The 1,588-nt window shown below is 39.5% G+C and overlaps 1 protein-coding gene across 1 annotated transcript; it reads right to left on the bottom strand.

Annotated features, from left to right (window-relative positions):
- LOC108459581 (uncharacterized) lies at positions 1-1,588 on the bottom strand. The gene is made up of 3 exons (XM_017758971.2): positions 581-1,588; positions 401-472; positions 1-305 (listed from the first exon to the last, which is right to left on the bottom strand). The coding sequence occupies exons 1-3, from the start codon at positions 1,388-1,390 to the stop codon at positions 300-302; spliced, it is 888 nt and encodes a 295-aa protein (XP_017614460.1). The 5' UTR covers positions 1,391-1,588; the 3' UTR covers positions 1-299.

Below are 1,588 nucleotides of genomic sequence, written 5' to 3'. Positions count from 1 at the left end.
TCCTGAAAAACAATTTCCTTTTACATAAACTGAAAAGGTTAAAACCCTAGTTATGAAACTGGTAAGTCATATTTACAATCTGTAACTTATCAACAAGATTCATAATATAACAGTCTCTCACCATCTCTCTAAGTTCTAACTTCATCATGGATTAGACAAAAAAACAAGATACATTAGTTAACATCTGATCCGATCTCTACAAGCTCATTCTACAGCTGAAAAGAAAATAAAAAGGAAAAAGTTTAGCAGTTCCCCTGATCCCCCACCTTCCAAATTCACAGTTTTAGCAGCAACCCCATCTAGCCCTGCAATCACCAAATCGAACCTTCACTCAAAATCACTTGATTACGGAGTAAAGCAAGTAAAAAGATTAAACATTTTGAACAGCAGAACATCAGACCTTAACAGGAGCCTCCGTGACTCTGTAACAATCAGGCGTTATTGAAGCTAGCCACAATCCAGGAAACACGAACTACAAAGGATTCATAAAGAATTAGAACAATTCAAACTTTGGAAGATCGATAATGAAGAAATCAAAAACTTCCTTTCAAAAAAATAAGAAAAGAAAAAAAAAACTCACATCCAGTTGTTTCTGCACACTCTTGGCTCGCTTCTTTGGCCTTCTAGAGGCCTTCGACCCGGTCATAGCAAAGATATCATCATCAATTTCTTCTCTAGAGAGTGAAACTGAGAACTTTTGTTTCTTCTCCTTCTTCTCAGCCGCTTTCGGTTCGGTTACGTTCCTAGATCGCGTCGCTTCCGATCTATGAGTTTTGTTCTCGTGCGCCGAAGCTCCGATCTTGAGCGAGCTTCCATTATGATTGGAAGGCTTACAAATCGGCTTCCGAGGCCTCAGATTCCAAGTTTTGGGAACCAATTCTTCAATGTCTTCAGTAATCAAGCTCTGATCTCCTACATCCGCAACCTCGTCAACAGACTTGTCATTCTTGGCTGGAAAACGTATATAGATCTTCGATCTAGCGTCCGATGGATCAACTTTCTTATCGGAGTTAAAATCAACCAAAACATCAGAACCATCGATGAATTTCCTCTCTGATTTTCCAGTTATATGATCAGGAGAAAAACCTGAAGAATGTCCAATCTTTGAGCGAGCTTCGCATACCGGATTGACCTTCCGGTTATTGTCGGACTCAGAACCACTCTCTCCACGTTGAGGAGATTTGTGCAAAGAATCGGAGAGTTTCCGAAGGCGGTGGTTGCCAGTGTGGTTCATGGCCCATTTAAGGTCATGTAATTGGAAGTTATGAAGAGGCTGAGATTTCAAAGCCGAAGAAGAAGAAGAAGAAGCCATTACAGTGTCGGTTTTGCTTCTGTTTGAATTCCGTTTCCTTTCTGAGATTGAAGGAAACACCACCGATCGATAGAACATGGAAAAAAAATGAACTCTCTGTTTTCTCGACTGAAACAAAACCAAAAGCTAAGCACTTTTTTTTTTTTTTTTTAAAAAAGGGATGTTTTCTGTCTGAGTTCCTAGGAAGAAGGGGGAGCTTGTCTACGGAAATTAGAATCAAACAACAAAGGATGTTTTTACTTACCGTTTTTGCCCTTCTACATCTGTATATTTACT

The sequence above is a fragment of the Gossypium arboreum genome, chromosome 11 (genome assembly GCF_025698485.1).
Source record: "Gossypium arboreum isolate Shixiya-1 chromosome 11, ASM2569848v2, whole genome shotgun sequence".
Classification (NCBI taxonomy): Eukaryota; Viridiplantae; Streptophyta; class Magnoliopsida; order Malvales; family Malvaceae; genus Gossypium; species Gossypium arboreum.
This window is presented reverse-complemented; position numbering and strand designations above follow the sequence as displayed.

Coding starts and splice junctions, on each gene's coding strand:
- LOC108459581 (XM_017758971.2), bottom strand. CDS start 1,390: ATGTTCTATCGATCGGTGGTGTTTCCTTCAATCTCAGAAAGGAAACGG. Junction 473..580: donor GTGTGCAGAAACAACTGGAT/GTGAGTTTTTTT, acceptor AATCCTTTGTAG/TTCGTGTTTCCTGGATTGTG.